The sequence below is a fragment of the Pipistrellus kuhlii genome, unplaced genomic scaffold (assembly GCF_014108245.1).
Source record: "Pipistrellus kuhlii isolate mPipKuh1 unplaced genomic scaffold, mPipKuh1.p scaffold_m20_p_17, whole genome shotgun sequence".
NCBI lineage: Eukaryota > Metazoa > Chordata > Mammalia > Chiroptera > Vespertilionidae > Pipistrellus > Pipistrellus kuhlii.
Genome location: NW_023425482.1, coordinates 8,151,919 through 8,171,270, shown reverse-complemented (window position 1 = coordinate 8,171,270; position 19,352 = coordinate 8,151,919). Strand labels below are relative to the sequence as shown.

The 19,352-nt window shown below is 50.3% G+C and overlaps 1 protein-coding gene across 1 annotated transcript in view; it reads right to left on the bottom strand.

Moving 5' to 3' along the window:
* COTL1 (coactosin like F-actin binding protein 1) overlaps positions 1-18,381 on the bottom strand; it is a 39,129-nt gene extending 20,748 nt beyond the window's left edge. Inside the window, exons 1-2 of the mRNA XM_036440709.2 lie at positions 18,103-18,381; positions 17,749-17,831 (exon numbers count right to left, since the gene is read on the bottom strand). Of these exons, the coding sequence (XP_036296602.1) occupies positions 17,749-17,831; positions 18,103-18,179 (160 nt within the window). The 5' untranslated portion in view covers positions 18,180-18,381. The remainder of the gene's footprint in view (positions 1-17,748; positions 17,832-18,102) is intronic.
* Positions 18,382-19,352: the final 971 nt, after the last annotated feature.

The window sequence follows — 19,352 nt, the reverse complement described above, 5'->3', positions numbered from 1 at the left end:
AAGCCAGCCTGGCTGGAGAAGGACACGCCCAGACGAGACAGGGTCTGCCACGGGCCAAACAGTGTACAAATGGCCCGCGCTTTTGCCAATACTTGGGATAATTTTTTTTGGTTACACACAAAATACATACTGGGTATAGAATAGTTAGAGATATAAATAAGCAAAAATAAGGGTCTCACCGCCTAAGTAAGCCCTGTAAACATTTTGATCTTTTCACCTACTCTCACATTTGTCTACTTCCTGTCATATCCCACCTAGAAGGTGCCCAATAACCATCTGCTGGCCTCTCTGAGGCTGGCCCCGCCCTGGACAGATTCCCTAAGAAGTTATGCAAACAAGGATCTGTGAGGAGAAAATGACCCCCACACCACAGAGCTGTCAGCTCCCACCCAGCCAGCTCCCCAGAGGAGGTCTGAAGGGGAACCGGAAAGAATTCTCCTGCCACCCAGGGCCAGGCGACAGCTGGACAGTGGCCACCCCAGCACTCACTCCCAGCAGGCTGCAGGGGGGGCCCAGGCAGCAACTGAATGACAGGAGGAACAGAAAATGTCCCCTGGGGCTCAAGAGGACGCAGAGTTCTGGTCGGGCGCCCTCACCCCACCCCACCCCACCAGGAGGCGAAAGGCTGAGGGTCAGAGAAGCCGGGCTCCTCCCTTGCAGGGAGAGCTATCGGTATTGAAAAGCCCCATCTCGTTCACGCTCTCTTTTTCAAAGGGACTTTTATGGTCTCCCTGGTGGGTACAACCCCTCCTGTCCCACTTAAAAAAAAAAAAAAAGTTTTCTGAAACCTTAAGAAGGATAAAAAATTAAGAAAACCCATCCCGGGAATCAAAGCCCTGTGTCCATGGCGGTGTGCTCCTTCCTCAGAGAGCAGGACGGGGGTTCTGCCGGGATCCACACTCGGTGTGCGCATGTGTGCAGACCAGTCCGCACGGAGATCACACCGTGTGTGCAGCTCGCTGCTCTGTCCCACCCGTTCCTCAGAGCAGAGGCCTCCCCAGTGACTCCTTCCTCACAGTTTACCCCACCACCTCGCTGCATGTGGGGTGACCCAGCTCTCCTGGTCTGGCCTCCGGAGAGAGAGCACCAGGAAATGGAGTACAGGAGAGCCCGAGGAGGAGGGGAATGATGATTGCTTCTGTGGAAGCCCCTCCGGGAATGGGCTGATCTGGAGACCCAAATTATCAGGAGAGCCGGTGGTTTTCCCCTCATGACACAGCACCCGGGCCTTCCTTACAACCATGACTTTTACTTCCTTAAAAGGAAGTCAGCGTGTGACAGCCGACTCTCCACCTCTGACTTGGAGATCGTGGCTGCGGCAGTTCCTGGGGGCTCTGAGTACAACATCACGGCACCTACATAGACACACAGCGGGGCCCGAGGAGCCAGGGGCTGGCTGCCTGAGCACTGAACGCCCCTGGTGTGCATTGCTCTGCATTCCTGCATCTGCTTTTCATAGTTTTGTTGTTGCCGTCAGGTAGTCATTTGCCAAACACTTATGAACACTCGGAGATCCAGAGGCTTTGCTGAAAAAGACAATCCCTATGCTCAAAGAGCATACAATCCAGCCTGGGGGGTGGGGGAAGTATGTGAACACAAGGCAGTTATAGAGCCGTGGCCGTGAGAGTTATCACAGGGTGAATAAGGACGTAAAGAAAGGAAGGAAGTGAGCTCTGTTGGGGTTGCTGATCAAGGCAGGCTTCAGGGAGGAGGTGATGTTTGAAGTGGGATTTGAAGGATGACGAGGAGTTCATCCAGCTACCAGGGAAGGGACAAAGGGGATTCATGTTAACAACCCGAGTGAGGCTCTGACAGAACTCCACGGACAAAAGCAACGGCTTCTGCGGGCAAGTTCAAAATGCCTGTTTCCACCGGCCCTTCTATTTTTGCCTTACCACAGGCTAGAGGGCCATATCATTAGCTTATCATTACAGTGTTTAAAATGAGATTAAAGGCTCCTCTAGCTCGCTCACACCTACTTCAGGAGGCCAGGAATCTCCCCTGATACCTCAAGTGCCCACATGGTGCCTGACCCACGGGACATGCTCCATAGCATTTCTTGAGTGAATCAAGAGCCTATGCCCCAATTCCTGTAGCCCCGTCTCAGTCCCTCAGTTCAGTGGGAAATGCTGTTTTATAAGGATAACACCAACCTCCTTCCTGGATTTTTAAAGTTGTGGCTTCCACCCGCAGAGAGCAGGAATGAACAGACCTGCAGAGATGAGCTGATATGGACGGACAGGTCACAAGTAACTGGTCTGGACAAACCTGCCCATTAACAAAGCATATGGGGAGGGGAGACCCACAGCAGGGTGTCCCTAGGGTTAGCGACGCCTGCATAATGTGCGGGGTTCTGCATTACCTTTTGGCTCACAAGGCCAAGTACAATACCCAGAGGAGCAAAGCCAACTCTAAGTTCAGCAGCCAAGAGATCGTCTGTGTGCCAGTCCCCCCCCCCCCCCCTCCTCTCCCTCTCTGATCCCGTTCCCTGGGCTGGAAGATGCTTCTCCGCCCCTGACTCAGCGCTCCAGGGGTGGTGGGGGAAGTATGTGAAGCACAGACAGCTTCCCACCCCCCTGGCTGTTACCGCATTCCCAGCCCTTGAGTTTGCCCGCACATTTACAGCTGACTCATCTAGCTCTATTGATTAACTCACTTAGGAGCCCACACGAATAGCCAAGACAGAACCTCTGTTTTTCTTTAAGTCCTCATTTCGGAAGCAGGGGGTTGCGGCAATGAAAGACATTTCAGCACCTGCTCCGTGCAGGGCTGGATCGGAGGATGAAAACACAGTCAAGGGTAAGGTACTGCATCTGGGTGGCAGTCCTCACCAGAACTAGTGGATGGGTAAAGCCTTCAGACCTAGGCACGTGGCAAACAACGCTAGCTAGCCCAGCCGACATGGCTCAGCGGTTGAGCATCAACCTATGAACCAGAGGTCACGGTTTACCACATTGCAGGCTCAAACTCCAGGGTGGAGCGTGCAAGAGGCGGCTGATCAATGATTATCTCTTATCATTGATGTTCCTAACTCTCCCTCTCCCTTCCTCTCTAAAATAAATAAAAATATATTTAAAACAGAAACGCTAGACAGTGATTACGACAAAGGCGATGGTAACCATTATGGAACAAATGGAGGCAGTGAGGGAAATGAGAACAGGCCGAGGGGTCTGAAATGGAGGGGAAAGTGACAAAACTGAAAATGCTGACCTAGGAAACAGCCACAAAAAGGACCAAGGTGAAATTCTAGAAGGTCTTAGAAGTGGTGGGAATGAAATGCATGCTGTGTCCTCACGGTGGCCTGCGAGGCCCGCCATGCTCTGGGCCCTGCCCATTCCCCGACCCCACCGCCTCCCTGAACACCTGGTACCATGAGCCTTCTCAATTTCTGTCCTCCTGCTCACCTCCTCTCTTCTTTATATTTTAAAAATTGGTTATTGTCCTAGCTTGTTTGGCTTAGTGGATAGAACGCCAGCCTGCAGACCAAAGGGTCCCAGGTTCCATTCTGGTCAAGGGCATGTCCTCAGTTGCAGGCTCCTCCCCATCCTGGACCCTTGTCAGGGCTCCTGCAAGAGGCAACAAATTGATGTGCTTCTCACACAATTTCCCTCTCTCTTCCACTGTCCCTAAAAATCAATGGGGAAAAAAAATATCGAGTGAAGAATAACCAAAAGGAGATTATTTACATACCATAAAAGTCATCCCTTTTGTGAGTTGTACCCTTTATGTGTACAATTCACTCATCTGCAGTATATGCACAAGGTTGTGCAATCATCACCCCTGTCTAGCTCCAGGACACATCATTACTCCAAAAGGAGACCTTGTACCCATTCATTGTCTCTCCTCATCAGGTCCCCACCCCTGGCAACCATTAATCTGCCTTTTACCTCCATGAATTTGCTTCTTCCGAAAACTTCAAGTAAACAGAATCAGACAATGTGGGACCTTTCATGTCTGGCTTCTTTCACTCAGCGTAGTGGTTCTGAGGCCTGTCCATGCTGCAGGTGAATCAGTGTTTCATTCCTGTTTACAACGGAACTAGAGGCCTGACGCATGAAATTCGTGTGCGGGTACAGTCCCTAGGCCTGGCCTGCGATCAGGGCCATCTTCCCCAGCTGCCCACCCCCAGTTCCCCTTCACCATCGGGGACTGTTCCCGCCCGCTCATGGGCCCCACCTCCACCAAGGGTGGCCATCAGACGATGGGAACCTGCTGGTCAGGGAAAGGGACCAAGAGGTGGTCAGTGTGCCTCATAGTGACTGGTCCAGCGGTCGTTCTGCCATTAGGGTCAATTTGCATATTACCCTTTTATTATATAGGGTAATATTCCAGTGTGTGGATAGGCCACATTTTGTCTATCCATTTATCAGTTGATAGTCACTTGGGAGGTTTCCAGTTTTGGGCTATTATGAATAATGCTGCTATGAGCATTCATGAACAAGTTTTTATGTGGGCACGTGTTTTCATTCCTCTTGAGTGTATTTAAGGAGTGGAATTGTTAGGCTTAACCTTTTCAGAAACTGACTTGCCACATCAGCTGTACCCTTTCCATCTCCACCAGAGGGTTCCGATTCTCTACATCCTCACCCACACCTGCTATGACAGCCTCCGGGTATGTGGGACATGATATCTCATTGGGGATCGATTGGCATCTCCCTGTTACTCACGATAGTGAGCATCTTTTCATATGTTCATTGGCCGTTTGTACATCTTCTTTGGAGAAATGTCCGTTCAAATCCCTTGCTCATATTTTAATTGGGTTGTTTTCTTGTTATTGTTGAGCTATAAAAACTCTTTATATAATTCTGGACACCATGCCATTATCATCTATACTAGAGGCCCAGTGCACGAATTCATGTACCAGTGCGGTCCCTTGACGTGGCCTGCAGGGATTGGGCCAAAACCAGCCAGCTTCCACTCCTGCCTGCTGCTCCCACTCATCCCAGGACCCGCTGAGCCTATGGCTGGCTTGCACCCAGTCAGTCTCGATCAGGAGAGGCTCACGTGGCAGCGACACTCACCAGCCATGAGCCCGGACATCTGGCACCCATAGGTCAGCTGAGCAGCGCTCCCACTGTGGGAGTGCATTGATCACCAGGGGGCAGCTCCTGCGCTGAGTGTCTGCCTCCTGGTGGTCAATGTGCATCATAGTAACCAGTCAACCAGTCATTTGGTCATTCAGTCAACAGGTCACTTATGCTTTTAAATATACAGATGGTTTGAGGGCCAACTCCTCACCCAGATACCTGCAGGCCTGGGTCCTTCTCATTCAGGTCTTTCCTTGCTGTCACCTCCTTTCTCTCCAGACCAGCCTTGCTAACGGTGGCTTCCCTGTAGTCCATCTGTAGCCCATTTTACTTTTTCATGGTGCTGCTCATCTTCTGAGCGAGCACTTGCTATCTTGTCTATTATCTGTCCCACTCCAACAGAATGCAAACTCTGTGGCTTAACTTACTCAACTTCCCCAGGACCTAGAGTTCCTGGCACATAATAGGTCCTCGATCTAAATTTGTGGAATGAATGAATAATTACAAATCATCAAGGAAGTGAGTTATTTTCTGGAATCAGGTGCAGTAGGCTTTGCCAAATCAGGAACAGAGCAAGCGGCACAGTTCGGGGCTGCGAGAGCTTGCAGAGTGAACGCAGGCCCTCCTCTGTGGGCAGGGCCAGAGGGGCTGTGACCGCCTGGGCTCACACAGGGGCTGCAACGAGCCTGGCTCTTCACACTCCTCCCCAGAAGCCCCTGCGTGACCCACAGGGCCCCTGGCCTGCCTGAGGCAGCAGCTTCCTTCATTTGCAAACCACGAACAATATACTCCATTCTATAGTCAGGGTAGAAGTATAGCAAAAAAAGGGAAGAAAACTGCTCATAGGTCATATCAGATGACCTCCAAGGGCCACCCTTTCAGACAAGAGTAGTGAAGTCAGAATTTCATGCTGGGAAGGATAAAGGCTTGAATTACAGTGATACTCCCCAGAGACCATCACAGGCTTTCCACTTCAACAAAGGCAGAAAAATTGCCTCTGAGCTGCGTGTTCCTACAAATATGACACCAGCCAGAGGCCCTGGCCTGAGGGTTGTTCCTTAGGGATCAAGGAAGAGCTTGAGGCAAGGTGTTCGGAGGGCAGACTCTAACAGTTCTCATCACAAGGAGAAATGCTTTTTCCTTTTCTGGTTATCGTGTCTATATCAAACGATGAATGCTAACGGAACCTATCATGGTAAGCATTTCACAGGAGAGGACAAAATTAGATTTCCAGTTGTGAGTGCGCCAAACACAGTTTATTCTTGTATGATTAAAATCATAACCTGCATGCAAACCTACCTTTGCCCACCCCTGTATATGAAAATTAAGCCATTATGCTGTCCACCTTATAGTTCTACAATGATGTATGTCAATTATCTCTCAATAAAACTGAAAACAGAGGGGAAAAGGAGCTTGACTATGGTCTTCTCTCCTTGTTTCAAAAGAATTCCAGCTGTAAGTCTCAAAAAGCAGCAGGATGTCAGGATTGCAGGCACTGGACACAACTCAGCCCCTGTGCAGCCCTGGGCCTATGCTTTCACAGCTCTGGGCCTCAATTTTCCCATCTATGAATTGGGAATAACAACAGGGTCTACCCGACTAGGTCATAGATGAAATGAAATCATGATTAGATGACCATGGCTGGCAAAACAGTGGCCTCAGAGCTGTCTGCATCCTCCGGAGCCTGTAACTATGTGAGCTGGCAATGCAAGAGGGACTTTGCAAATATAACTAAGGTAAGGACCTCAACATGCAGAAATGATGCTGGATGATCTAGGCCAATGGTCAACAAACTCATTAGTCAACAGAGCAGCAAACCGCAGCTCATGAGCCACATATTGCTCGAAAGCCGCAGTTTGCCAACCACTGATCTAGGCAGACCCACAAGCATCCCCAAAGGGAGAAGAGGGAGGCAGGAGAATCAGAACCAGAAAGAAAGCATTGTGAGAAGAACCCAACCTGCCATTGCATGAGGAAGGAGCCATGATCTGAGGGGCGTGGGTGTCTCTAGAAGTTGAAAAAGGCAAGGATATGGATTTTCTCCTCGGAACCAGCCCTGCTGGCACCTTGATTTTATCCCAGTGAGACTGATTGGGGGCTTCTGACCTCCCGAACTGTAGATGATAAAATTATGTTGTTTTAAGTTCGTGAAAATTTGTTACAGCAGCCATAGGAAACTCATACAATGCCTGGCACATAAGAGGTGCAGTGCTCACCATTATTTTTTAAAGTATTATGATTACCTATTATTGGCAGAGAAGCTTACACAGATGCACACACAATAAAATAAGAATACGTGTGCAAGAAAAAAAAACACGAGATAGATGACCATAAACAAAGTCCAGAACTGAAACAGGATCTAAAGCAGGTGAATTTGAAAATGCACTGATGAAATAAAATACAAAATGCTGAAGTACCTGCCCTACCTTCAGACACAGGCCTCTGGGGACCACTCCCTGCTGTGGCCACTGAGCTAAAGCTGAAACGCCAAACATATAAAATTAAATCGGTGAGGAAGGTAGCCATGCAGTGGCTCTGGGCAGGAGACCTGGGCCAAAGGCTAGTGAGGGGGCATCAGCCAGAGAGCCTCCTGCATGCATCAGGGGACTGGCATTCACTCATCTATGTTCATTCATAGATTCAGCATCTGGGGAGGATGCCAGGTGCTGTTCTAGGTGCTGACAGCAGAGCAAAAAAAACAAACAGACCTGGATTCTGCCCCTCCCCTAGGAGCCGACTCTAGCAGGAAGACAGATGACAGATACAGGAATGTTCATGGCACATAACTTGGGGAATTATAAGTGTTGCAGCCCATGACTTGGGCCCGCACCAGGGAGCAACACACCCACTGAGAAAAAGAGATTGGGACGGGCTAACCATGAGGAGTGGGGCTTCTCCACGGAGGATGCTGCCACCAGAGGGCCAAAATCCCTCTCTCCAGGACCACACCATGGAATTAAAGAAACAGACAAGCCCTATCGGGTTTGGCTCAGTGGATAGAGCTTCAACCTGTGGACTGAGGGTGCAGGGTTTGGTTCTGGTCAAGGGCACATGCCCGGGGTTGTGGGCTCGGTCCCCTGTGGGCAGCATGCAGGATGCAGCCGACCAATGATTCTCTCTCATCGTTGATGTTTCTATCTCTCCCTCCCTCCCCCTTCCTCTCAGAAATCAATAAAAATACATTGGGGGGGGGGGGGGAGAAAGAAAAGAACGGACAAGCAGGCAACAATTGGCTGCACAATGAGGTGGCATCACAAAGGCATCTAGCAGAGGACATAGTTACGATGGGCCTTGAGGGACATATAGAAGTCCTCCCGGAAAGCAAAATGGATGCGGACAGGGCAGGAACACTGCCCACAAGTCGTAAGAAATGGGGAGGGGAGGGCAGCACAGTGCAGGGGGCAGCTGGGAACCTCGGATACAGATCTGGTTTCAAAGTGCAGTTTTCCCACTGCACTGTGCTGCCATCTCAAGCAAGTCACTTTGACTCCAGGGACACCATAATTCCTCATCAGTAAAATGGGAATAACTCCTACTTACAGGTGTCATTGTCCTTTTCCATGATATCCCTCAGGGATGAGGAAAATTTAAGATGAGATAATATATGCAAAGCTCCCTTTAGCACCTGGCATTAGGACATCCATGAGGTCTGAATCCTTGTGTTGGGAACATGTCTTTTGGGAGGAACGTTAGCTGATGACCATCTGTCCGTAAAATTTCCCCAGGTGTCCTGGAATAGAGCTTCAAAGGAGAACAAGGCCAAGGGACCAAAGAAAGAGAGTGACAACTCCAGAATTCGACCGAAGAGTTTATTAAAGGAACTTGGAGACGACTTGGGCAAGTTGGTGGATGACTGCACCCAAAAGGGAATGAGGGCTTGAAATTATATATATATATATATATATATATATATATATATATATATATATAGCCTCCAGGAACACAGATGGCTTGTAGCCCACGGACACATGCTTGTTAAGAGCTCCATATTCCAAAGCCCACCCCTCCTGGGATGACCTGGAAGTCACTACAAGAAACTTGCTTCTTAAGACAGCATTGGTCCCATCAAGCACCAGAAGCCATTTTGTCTAACAGTATCCCGCCGTAAGGGCCGTCATGTCACCTCTATGCATGTGGGCCTTATGGGCAAAAATTACAAACGGGTCCTTATGGGGTGAGGAACTGATGCAGCCTGGTGCATAGTTTATTTAGAAAGCACCTCTGGCCTGGACTGCACAGGGAAAGTGCCCAACTTAGTGTCCATACTGAGAGCTAGACACACAACAGACACTCAACAAACGTCCTGGAAAAGGGAACACCACGAACAAGGGTGGAGCCCCAGGAAACACCTACACTTGGGGGGCAGCAGGGGAAAGGAGAACCGGCAGGCGGAAGTGAGAACAGAAATGAGAGAACAGAGGGAGTGTGCAGGGAGCACTGCAGGGCAGAAACAGAGGGAAGGAAATGATATCTAAAGGTCACTGATAAATGCTTAAGGAGGGTAAAGTGGAGTAAAGATAAAGAAGCTGCCACTAAATTTGGCAACCGGAAGATAACCAAAGACTTATGCATGGGGTTCCACGCTCTGGGTGTCAGGGTCCGTCAGAATATAATGCGATAAAGAAAGGAAGGGAGGCAAGTAGGTGGACATAATATCTAAACGACCCACAAGCAATTTTCCAAAAAGTCTGTTAACTCCTAACGAACTTCAAGGATCAAACAATTCAATTTCAATTAATTGAACACTTTTTCTGAACAAGGGACACCTACTTACCAGGAAGATAGACATCTAGCAACCTTCCTCATGGGACATGTGGCCACAAACTCAGAAGCAAGCACAGACATCACCAAGAGGCAACCTAAAGGAGAGCTGCCGTCGCCCATGCACTCGATGACACAAACCACACCATGTGGCTCTGGACTTCCGGTAACAGATGTGTGGGGAGAGGAGGCATGGAGACTGAAGGTTGCAAAACACTCCGAAGGCAACGGCTTCTAGCCCTCTGGAGTTCTACTGAGAAATCATAACCCAACATTGTTCCTGGAACAAAGCCAGTGCTCAGTGAATGTCTGTTAAATGCTTACCTGACAGGCAGTTTAGCAGTTTACAATGTCCAGAGCACTGCCAGAGATTTAAAGCTTCCTTTGACTGCATATTCCCTTAGACTCACAAGACAATTTCTCCTTGTTGTATTCAGAGGTAAGCCCAATTTTTCTCCCCTACTGTGAAATCTCATTGCAGTGGCCCCCTACACCCATCACAACAGTGCCCCTGAATAAAGTCTGCCTTACCACTCTTTAACAAGTGCCAGGATGAATAGGTTTTTTCGTTAACAGTAAACACATCCCCATTTCCTTAGGAATCATCCCAGTGCCACTCTTAGTACCATGAAAGGCTGGCCCCCTGCTAGAGGGGAATTGACCAGGCCCACATTAATGCACTTTGTCACTCTTCTTGATGTAAATCACCAGAGGAGGGGCTGTGAGAGAGAGGAACATGCACAGTCAAGGAGGGCCTCTTTCAACTCCTTCCTTTTTTTTTTTTTTTCTTCTTAATCCTCACCAAGGGTATTTTTTCATTGCTTTTAGGTAGAAGTGAAAGGAGAGAGGGAGGGAGGGAAGGAGAGAGAGGGAGGAATACGAGGGAGAGAGAAAGAGAAAGGGGGGAGGAAGGATGGAAGAAGAAAGAGAGGGAGGAAGGGAGGGAGAGAGAGAGAGAGAGAGAGAGAGAGAGAGAGAGAGAGAGAGAGAGACAGTGAGAGAGAGAGAGAGAGAGAATCATCAACGTAAGAGAGACACATTGATTGGTTGCCTCCTGCATGAGGCCTGGTCAGGGCCAGGGATCAAACCTGCAACCCAGATACGTGTCCTTGACCAGAATCAAACCTACAACTCTTTGATAGGCAGGCCAGGGCTTTCCATCCCTGTCTTAAACATCTATGTCAAGTGACCAAGTAACTTCTCCTGATATAACTGCCACGATGGGGTCTCACTACCTCCAGTGACAGCCATCCTAACTTGAGGACAGTTCTTCTTCACACGAACCCAAAAATCATCCCTGAAATTTCTACTACTTGCTCCTCCTCTACCACATGGGGCTGAAGAAGTTCCTATCTTCCAAATGACAGTTCTGCAGACATCTGAAGACAACATTCATGTCCCTGAGATGTCCCTCCTCCAGGCTGAATATGCCCAATTTCCTCCATCAATTCTCACACGAGAGGTTTTGAATTCCTTAACCAGCCTGGATTCTCCTCTCTTGGCCTGTTATGACCTGCCTACCCTAGGGACTATGGCCAGGACGTTTTTAGATGGAAATGATAAAGAACTCAGCCAAGGTGACTTAAAGAAAAAATTCAATTGGCTCAAAAAATAATTCAAATGGCTGGATCCAAGAGTTTAAGCCACGTCATGTGGTTTCCACTCCCTATCTCTGGCTCTATTCCTGAGGTTCTCTCTCCTGCAAGTGCCAAGCTTTTATTATGCTTACACATCTTAACCCCAGAGAAAGACAAAGGGATTATTTCCCAACAACTCTATCCAAAGTCTCAAAGGTGAATCTGATTGGCTTGACTTGAGTCACGTGGGCCCAACCCTGACCCAATTAATTAACAGATGGGATAGCTTACTCTGATGTACCCTCCCTAGGGGAGGGGGAGGGTGGAGTCAGCCACACTGAAACTACATCAGCTAAGCAGTATTATTGCAAATAGGAGGGAGAAGTTCCACCAAAGAATGGAATGCTGAGCAGACAAAAACATAAAACCCTACATCTCTCTCTGAGTGACATTTTAAGCTGAACACTCTAGGCTTACCAGAGCATCATGGGAATATCATCCATTCCCAGCCAACATCACAGTGCATGTAACTCACCTGCTCCAGATCACATGACTGGCAAGTATTAGAACCAAATCAAGCTTCATGCTGGCATTGCACCCTATGAATGCACCTTTTCTGGTAACCACACCACATGTCGAGTTTATTTCAACTTGTTCATTAATGTACAACACCTTCTAACAAGGTGCTATATTAGCCACATTCACTGAGCACTGACTTGATAGCAAGCATTGCCCTGCAAGTTTTATATGTATCATGTCAATTTATCTTTACAATATCTTTGGACGTTATGCGCAATCATCATCCCCGTCTTACAAATGCAGAAACAGAGAATCTGGGAGATTTGCCTAAGGTCACACAGCAAGGGTACAAGTCAAGGCAAGACACCCTAGTTCCACCATTAATGCTTATAACCAATCGGCTCTAAAATTTGCACCAACAGAAAACTGGATTCATTCCCAGATGCCTGGATTCTTTCCAAAATAAAACTGCTTACAACTGAGAACTCTGTGGTCCATCCATAAAGGAATGATTAAACAAGGTTACATTTATATGAGGGGACATTATGCAGCCACTTTAAAGGCAGGGCAATGACAGGGCAATCAGCGTCATGAGGGCAGGGACCTTCTTTGCTTCTATCTTTATTCTCGGGACCCTACAGAATAGCTGGTCATGTCCACTGGAGGGAGGGAGATAGAAATGGAGGGGAAAAGTAGGAAGGAGACAATGAATGAAGGAATCAACAAATGAATGAATAAATTTCTGCATAATAATTATATCTGATTTTTATTCTCTTCTTTTTACTTACTCATGGTTTCTGAATATTCTACAAGAAACAGGTATTACAACTTGGCTGGCATGGCTCAGTGGTTGAGCATCAACCTATGAACCAGGAGGTCATGGTTCAATTTCTGGTCAGGGCACATGCCCAGGTTGTGGGCTCGATCCTCAGTGTGAGGTATGCAGGAGGCAGCCAATCAATGATTCTCATCATTGATGTTTCTGTCTCTCTTTCCCTCTCCCTTCCTCTCTGAAATCAATAAAAATATATTTAAAAAAAAACAAACAGATATAACATGTCAGGTAGGAAAACAGAACGAGATTTCATAGAGAGCCCATGCCACTGCCTCATCACATGTACTGGTAGGTGATCCATAAGCCCTTTCTGCTTTGAACAGAGAAGTCGAGTCCAGTCAGTATGAAAAATGGCTCCTTTCCTGTGACCTGTCAGCGGAGCCCTGGCTTCTCCTAGTTCAGTGGCTCCGTCAGGGGAAACAGAGACCACCCAGCAGCTCAGACCTCCCACCTTTCTGGTGCTCTCAGAGCACATACACTACTTCAACACTGACCACATTCCACCAGCAAGAGAACCATAGTAATTAGCATTTATGGAGCACTTACTATGTTCTAGGTACCACAGACTTCCCTCCTTACTCCTCCTAATGACCACATGATGGCAGAAGGATGACCAGGTGGCTACCTCACCTGCTCCAGCTCACGTGACTGGCAAGGATTGGAACTCAGACCGTCCAGTGCAGCCAAAACTTCTGGTGACAGTGCTAACCATCTCTTACCATGCTGCACATGGAACTTGGGTCAAAGGTCTAATGTGTGCCCACATAGAGCCTGATGCCTACTGCATGCCAGCCTAGTGCCAAGCACCTACTGTGAGCTAACCCGGGATTGAGGGCTTACTGTGACCTGAGCTGGAGCATGCAGAACAGAAAGCACAATGTCATCATAAGTGCTATAAAAGTGAAAACGGTGATATAAAGTAATATTAACGATAGCCAATGTGCAGTGGGGGCCTGTGCTCTCATTTTAGACATAATACTTGTAGCCTTCCCAGTCACTCTCAGCAAGAGGGCCTATCAGGATCCCCATTTTACAGATCAGAAAACTGAGGCACAGAGTAAGGGATGTCCTTGTCCACGGACACACAGCAAGTGAGAGGCAGAGTTGGGATGTGAATCTAGAGCGTTTCTGATTCCCAGGTGTCCTGGCTGATGAAATAAAGGGCCAGCACTAGCCTGGGTGGGTGGCTGAATCCTAGATGTGCTGAAGACTAACAGGGGAATTCCACCGGGAGAGAATCTCCAAAATCAAAGTCCTGAAGACCGAGAGTGTTCGTGTGGACTGCAGGTGCACACAGAAGGGCATGGGGAGCTGCTGGGCAGGAGATGGGGTGGAGACAAGCTGATTGGAATGCCAATTAGACAGCCTGTGCTTTTATCAATGGGCAGAGGGGAGTCACAGAAGGTTAATGAGCAGAGTTAATCTAGCAATTGGGGGATGGGGGAGTGTAGAATGAATGTAAGACAAGAAAGAGCAAAGGCTGAGACTCTTGCAAAGAAGGGTGAGGGTAAGGGGCAAGGGATTGCTTTTGGTTTGCCCCTCTTCTAGAGTCAGTATGCATCCCCAACCCCCACACTCTTCCCTTAGGAAGCCACCCTCCCGAACTCTGTCTCCTGGTTTGGGTGTTGGGTGGGGGTGCCCTCACCCACTCCAGGGCTGGGCACTGACCCAGGTGTAGGCAGCCAGTTCCAGGGATCGGTTCAGGATGGGCACATGAACCAGCCAAGCTAAGGAGAGTTTGGAGACTTCCAAAATCATTGGCAAAGGGGCTCTCTCCCCCCCTCCTCCCAGCGGGATGGCTCTATCCATGGCCTGGAAGCTGGGGCAGCTGGTGGCACCTACCATCACTCAGGGGAGCCTCCTCTCTGGACACAGGTAGGGTGATAGAGGAGGAGGGCGGAGCTGGGAGGAAAGGGGGCTTGAGTGTGGGCACCCCCACCTGAAGAAGCACTTCCCTGGACTTGCTACAGACCAATTTTTTTTTGCTTAAGCCAATCTGCACAGGGCTTCTCTCATTGCGCCTGAAAGACCTCTGGCCACAAACAGACTGAAGCATGAGGCGGAAGCAAGAGTGGAGATGGTGAACGGTGAGTGAAGGAGGAGGGGCGGGTGTGTCCACGCACCAGAAGACCCAGTGCAGGGCCCCAGAGGGTCCAAACCCTGCCAGCAGAAAGAAACAGGAGAGAAGAACGCAGAACTTTCCAGAAAACAGCTGCCGTGGACAAGGAGGCCAGGTTCGGGGGCCAAGGAGAGATGAGAGAGCGGGAGGTTGGATAGGCAGATTCCATTCTGAAAAATGCTAGGGAAGGGCAGGAGAAGGAAGATAGTAGCCAGAGAGGCGAGAGAAGGAGAAGGAGGGTGTTTCAGAGAAATAACGACTCCGGAGGGACTGTCAGAGAGGAGAGAGAGCCCAGGAGGAAGCCCACACTCCCCTCCCTACAGCCCCAGAGTGACGGAGGCGGAGACCAGGTGCGCTTTGCAGCCTTCCCAGGCCTCTGTGCACCTTGTGAGATGTTTGCAAACAGGAAGTCTGTCCTACAGGGACCCTCAGGCCTGTCAGGACACCTGGCTGGAAATTAGGACCACAAAGTGCCCTCCCTGCATCCTGCAAAGGGTGAACGTGTGTTCTGTAACTGCGATCAACCCCACAACCTCCCATCAGAACCTGCTGGGCCACTCACTGAAGAAGCCTCAAGGCTTGGAGAGGAGAACCTAGACCACTTCCTTAGAGTGAAGAGACCCAGAGCATGGGCCTTGGAGCTCGTTTAGCTGTGTGATCTCAAGCAAGTCACTTAACCTCTCTGGGCTTTGTGTACCCATCTGCGGCAGGAGAACAATCTCAGAACAAAGACAAGGCACGCCAAGTGCAGGGACTGATGTATAAAGTTGCTGGTTGGCGTTCCGATCCTTTGGACCCTGGGTTAGGAGGACAGAGCAGTGGGAAGGAACAAGCTTCTGAGAGAGGAGCAAGAGCAGACACAGCAACCCATAACGCGCTTTTCCATTTGTCCAACAGATGGACAGGGAAGGAAGGCAGACGTCCAGCCCAAGCAGACGGGAGCTCTCGGATCCCGTGGTCCATTCATAAGATCAACAAGCTGCAGGGAAAGCATTTTTAGCTCCCCAGCCAGACACTCCCCACTCCCAGGCCTGTGCTTGGGGGAAGGGTCAGAGCAGAAAAACCCACAAAGCCCAAGGGAGGAAGGAAGTGTTCTCTGACCGGAGCAAGTCCTTCCAGCTTTGCAGGCCCAAGGGCCCGGAGCATGTGTTAGGAATCTATGGACCGGATGGTCTGTCTGCCCCAGGTCATTTTCTCCTACTCGGTGGAATGAACAATAGCTTCAGAGGGGGAACTGTCTGATGGGGGGTTGAAGGGGTTCGGGGTCGTGATGGATGGCCAGCAGGAGGAAAGAAGCTGCTTACTGACTGGCCCCAAGTTCAGGACGAGGGAAGCTGGCCTGTGAGACAGAAGTCTCAGAGGCGGCAAGACAAAAAAATACTGCTGAGTCTCCTCGTTGGGCACCAAATCGGGAGAAAAGTCAAGCGTTTGCACTTATTCTACTTGCAAAAGCATCCGCCACTGTGGTGGAAGGATGGAAGTGGTTGAGACAGGGCTTCTGAGCCCAGATCCTGACCCCACTCACTCTCTAGAAGAGTGCGCCTTAGGAAATCTGAATTGTTGTAGCATTTTATGTACCCAGTATTTCAAACCAATCCTTTACAAAAGCAACGAGTAACTATCCAGAGGCAGCTCTCAGGGAGACATTTTCTTTGGAAAAATATTTTTTTTAAAGCACAAACCCTAGTACTTCGCAGCCCAAGGCACACACTTCAAAAATACTATTTTAAATAGACTAAATATCGTTTGATGAAGGGAAGGAGCAGTCCCATGATGCTTCGCACAGTTTGTGCATTTATTTCACAAGTGACCAGGCAGTGAGCATGGGCGCGGTCCTGAGCACGTGGCACCCACTGACTCACTTATACTCCCAACAGCCCCCCAAGATTACAGGTGAGGAAATCAAGGCCCTGGGAGGTTAATTTGCCCCAAACCTTACTGCTAAGCAGTGGCCACTTGGGGATTCAAACCCACCCACCAGGCTGACTGGGAGTCTCCGCCCTAACCTTCAGGCTGCATGCTCTTTGTCTGAATGTATCTGTTTTCAAGCTAGAGGCAGACCAGGGAGCCCACTTTCAACTCATCTACAGAGTCCTGGCACCAGTAACGCGGCGCCTTTGCCTCCATTGAGGGTTTCTGGTCCCACACGCCAGGTTTTTAATGATCTAACACACTGGGGACGTGCACTAAGTTTAAACATCGCATTTTGCTTAACGATTGCTGACATCTGTGCACCCACGGTAACCACCGCTCCCCAGATTGAAATACAGGAACTTCCCACCCTCATCCCGGCCTCCCTGTGAGCGGCGATCTCAAGCCGTCCCCAAATGTAGCCGCGACTCTGACTTCTCACACCACAGATGAGCTTTGCCTCTTCGACAACTTCATGCAAATCGAGTCGTAGGGGGCTTTCTGTGTGGCTGTGTTCTCCCAGTAAAAAATTTTTAAAAAATACACACATAAATAGCCCGCACACCGACACTGAATGTGGCTGAAAGGATGGTGCAGTGGAGAGTTTGTTTCTCGCTCAGTGAGCTCCAGGGCTGTCTTTATTTTGGCTCACTGACCCATCAAAGGGGAAGATGAGAGAGAGAGGGATGAACACTGGCATTGGGACCCCAGGGAGTTGGCTGTGGAAAACCAGTGATCCGCACGGAGCAAAGGAGCTGTGCTGGCTGGAGAGGGTACTGCGCGCCCAGGAAGCCAGGAGGTCACTCCGGTTGCTCTGAATGGCCAGAGGGGAGAAGGCTCTTGGAGGTTTTAAAACGCTCAAACCTGGTTCCTCCAGCGCCGGGAGGCACCCGAGGTGGCCACAGGCTCTCCCAGGTTGGCCTCTCGCCTCTCCTTCGCAGCCATCGATACAATTTCCCAAGAGATCAGTAATTGCCCCCCAAAAGGCGCGTCTCCTACCTGTGCACTGTTGGATGAAGTCCTGATATTCCGCTCCCTGCTCGCCGGGGACGATAGTGGAGCCGTCATATTTAAAAGTCACCCTTTGGATTGGGAGAAGAAAAAACACACACATACACGTCAGCGTTGGAAGCCGCACGGTGCCTGCCGGGCTTCCCGCAGGACCATCTATAAGATGCTCAGGCTGGGGGGAAGCCAGCGCCGGCTCTCCACGCCGTCCCGGGCTAAGGCTGCGGAAGGCGGCACAGGATGACCCTCACTCCGTCCCATCATCTGGAAGACGGCTCCGTGCACCAGGCCCACCGCGAGCGAGCTCGGGGAGCGGGGCCTGCCGAGCAATGGAAAGCTCCTCACCAGATGACGGCCGAGCCGTCGTCGCGGACCAGGTTGTACGCCTCCCGGCAAGCCTCTTTGTCGATCTTGGTGGCCATCACTGCGGAGCCGCAGGGCGGGGGGAACACTCTGCCCAGAGAGACCGCGCGCGTCCCGGCCCGGCTTCAGTGATCGGGGCGGAAATGGGATGCGCAGGAAGCTGGCGAGAGACGGCGGCGGGGGGCGGCGGGCGGCGGCGGCGGCGGCGAATGCAACGCGGAGGGGCGAGCTCCGAACTCCCAGCGCCTCGGCGGGTGCAAATGCAACCAGGAACGCGTCTGGACTCAGGCCGCGCCGCCCCGCCCCCCCGGCTGCCCCGCCCAGGTCCCCTGCGACCATTGGCGGCCCAGGCCGCGGCCGCCACGCCCCCCATATTCATTGGCCGTTGGGCCTCAGGGGCGGGGCATAGTTACTCCTTGGCAACCAATCTCAGCTCGGGCGGGTTGCGCAACTCCTCAGTGGGGGCTGAAGAAGGGGCTTTTTTCCTCCTCTCCGACCTCCTCCTTTTCTCTCTCCCTTTCCTTCTTTCTCATTCCCTCTCCTCTTATTCCCTCCTCCTCCTCTCCTCTTCCCTCTACCTATTCCCTCCCTCTTCTCTTTACAACCTCCTCCTCTCCCCTCCTTTCCTCTCTTTATCCCCACCCCCAGCTCTTTCTTCCTCCTCCACCTCTATTCCTCCTCCCCTCCCTTCCCTTCGACTTCCCTCCTCTTCCTCCCCCCCCCTCTTTTCCTTCCCCCCTTTCCCGCCCCCAGCTGCCGAGCTCCACAACGCCACAGGGGACCTCTTAGTGGATGACTTAATGCATCAAACCAAAGGAGACAGCCCCAACCCCACCCCAATGTTTGGCTCCGAGGTTTCTAGGTGGGGAGGAATTGGAAGGAATTAAGCATTTTAAATAGGAGGCGATAGAAAGTGGACTGCTTCCAAAACTGTTGGTGGGATCACTGTTTACTTTGTGTTCTGGTTATTTGCATTCAGGTCTTATCTCCCCCTTTGGGTTTCTCAGTGTACAAGAGCTGACTCATTCATTCTGTCTTCCTCATTTCCTCATCCAGTCCTTCCCACAAAGACCAGTTACACTCAAGGCAGGTAAGAGGGCTGGACCCTGGAGACCAGTCTGTCCCACTGCACCCAGCGCTGTCACTTTCTAACTGGATCTTTGGGCAAGCCTCAAAAACTCTGAGATTACTTTCCTGGAATCCTATATGACAAAGCGCTAATGTGCTTGTTA